Source organism: Anarrhichthys ocellatus, unplaced genomic scaffold (assembly GCF_004355925.1).
Source record: "Anarrhichthys ocellatus isolate YVR2014 unplaced genomic scaffold, GSC_Weel_1.0 scaffold1729, whole genome shotgun sequence".
In the NCBI taxonomy this organism is placed as follows: Eukaryota; Metazoa; Chordata; class Actinopteri; order Perciformes; family Anarhichadidae; genus Anarrhichthys; species Anarrhichthys ocellatus.
In genome coordinates, this window is record NW_022281703.1 from 344 (window position 1) to 2,801 (window position 2,458).

The window sequence follows — 2,458 nt, forward strand, 5'->3', positions numbered from 1 at the left end:
GTTCAGGTTTATAGTTAGGGCTGGTTCAGGTTTATAGTTAGGGCTGGCTCAGGTTCATAGTTAGGGCTGGTTCAGGTTCGTAGTTAGGGCTGGCTCAGGTTTATAACATTTGGGAAATACCCTTATTGTTCAGATGGATATTTTTGGATAGTTTGATTTTGATATTTAATATGTTAAATAATCCCACATGTGGAGAAACAGACTTCACAATAATACACATAAATAATAAATGTTTTCTCATCTTTGTTTAACCCCGCCCGCCTCATCTGCAGAGTCTGGTCACTAAATCAAACGTCCACAGTTGATCCTGCTTTAATGTTTCGTAATTTTTTGCAGTGAGACAGATTTTATTAAATATTCAACACCATGCAAACCAATAGACACAAAGACGTTCACTTTAAAGATGTTCAGTTTTTCACTTCTTCACTTCATGTTCTCCTTCAGTGAAAAAAACTCAAAGTCCCAGAATGCTTTGAGCTCCTCAGGTTTCCTTTAGAGTTCAGAAGGTTTTTTATCACATTTGATAGTTTTATTCCTCGTTTCTATCATAATAATAATAGTTTTATAATCCCTTATCCTGGTCCAGATCAGGTCTGTGGATGAAGTCCGTTATCCTGGTCCAGATCAGGTCTGTGGCTGAAGTCTGTTATCCTGGTCCAGATCAGGTCTGTGGATGAAGTCCGTCATCCTGGTCCGGATCAGGTCTGTGGATGAAGTCCGTTATCCTGGTCCGGATCAGGTCTGTGGATGAAGTCCGTCATCCTGGTCCGGATCAGGTCTGTGGATGAAGTCCGTCATCCTGGTCCGGATCAGGTCTGTGGATGAAGTCCGTTATCCTGGTCCGGATCGGGTCTGTAGCTGAAGTCCGTTATCCTGGTCCGGATCAGGTCTCAGTAACCAGGAAGTGAGAGACCCTTTCAGGACAGTCGCTCCATCTCAAACCGTTGTTCTCCGGGTTTGGAGGTGGTCTCGGGTCTGTTTGGGTCTTCGGTTGAGGGGCCGTGTGTGACGGTGAGGGGGGCCGAGTCCTCCGGGTCCTGGTCCTGGTTCGGGTCCGGCTCTGGAGACTTCCTCCCGTAGTAAAGCGCCCAGAGCAGCGTGAGGGTGAGCGCCATGGCGAGGATCTGAGCCACGCCGATGGACACGCCCAGGAAACGCAGCGCCTGCAGCTGCTTCGTCCCTCGAATGAAGCCGTAGATCTTTGGACCGCAGCCCTGAAACAAAACCACAGAAGAAGAAAGAACTCAAAACTACAGGAAGTATTCTTTCAGTGCCAGGCTTCTTCGAGGCTTTTATTGTGAAACATCTGCAGGAAATGATGGTTTCCTTGACAGAAAGTCTGAAAACAGCAACAGAAAATAGAAAATCATTTTTGAACAATAATAATTAAATAATCATTTTTAATCCTTTTATTTGAGAATTTATAAAGTACATTTTTATAAATGATATTATATATTTATTATATATATTATATTGTATTTATTATTTGTGTTTCAGTTGTTGCAGATTCTTTTTAAAGTTTAACTTAAATTTCTTCTCTTCAGGGACTTTTATTCAAATATAACTGGGTTTTATAAATACATAATTTAACATCATTTTTATTATATTTTATTATTATATTATTTATATTTCATTATTATAGTAATTTTACTGGAACATTCATAGTTTTTTCAACTGGAACACCACTAAATGAACTCAAATGAATTAGTGAACAGCAGCAGGAAGTTTCTAATAATACATATTAAATAAATAAACATTTACTTGATTTTACTTGACTTTTTCAAAAGAAAATTCAATTTGATTTAATATCAATATCTGTATGTATTTCTTTATTGTTAATCTTTCAGATGGTGATGATGATGAAGAGGAGGAAGCAGACACACAGAAACCAGTAGAAAAGCAGATCAAATAAAAAAGACGTCTCTGATTGGAAGACAGCAGCCGTGGCTCCGATTGTCTCTCATCCAATCAGAGGCGGCGGTCCCTCACCTCTTGGTGCAGGTCGCTGAGGTCGTGGTAGTGGGCGTGGCGAGCACATCCTGGATACTGATTGGAGCAGCAGGAGTCAGGAGGCCACTCCATCTCTGTCATCTCCAGCCAATCAGTGAAGTAGATCACCCCGCAGCATTTAAACTGAGGACAACACACACACAGACACAGACCTGTCAGCTCAGTGTGTGTGTGTGTGTGTGTGTGTGTGTGTGTGTGTGTGTGTCCTCTGACCTCTGTCTGGAAGCTGTTCCAGGTGTGTGTGAGCCACTGGTAACGCTGCAGGCCGAAGTTCTGCATCCGAGACTTCAGACTGATCATATCAGAGCGCTGGACCGACGGCTGAAAGACAGAGGGAGAGAGGGAGAGAGAGAGGGAGAGAGAGAGGGAGAGACAGGGAGAGTAAGAGAGAGAGAGAGACAGAGAGTAAGAGAGAGAGAGAGAGAGTAAGAGAGAGAGACAGGGAGAG

General features: G+C 42.6%; 1 protein-coding gene across 2 annotated transcripts in view; it reads right to left on the minus strand.

Moving 5' to 3' along the window:
* Window positions 1-53: 53 nt before the first annotated feature.
* The window catches only part of tspan12 (tetraspanin 12), a 6,765-nt gene continuing 4,360 nt past the window's right edge, over window positions 54-2,458 (minus strand). For both annotated transcript variants that reach the window (XM_031839571.1, XM_031839572.1), the window contains 3 exons: window positions 2,224-2,331; window positions 1,990-2,133; window positions 54-1,214 (listed from right to left, as the gene is read on the minus strand). In XM_031839571.1, the coding sequence (XP_031695431.1) occupies window positions 918-1,214; window positions 1,990-2,133; window positions 2,224-2,331 (549 nt within the window). In that variant the 3' untranslated portion in view covers window positions 54-917. The remainder of the gene's footprint in view (window positions 1,215-1,989; window positions 2,134-2,223; window positions 2,332-2,458) is intronic.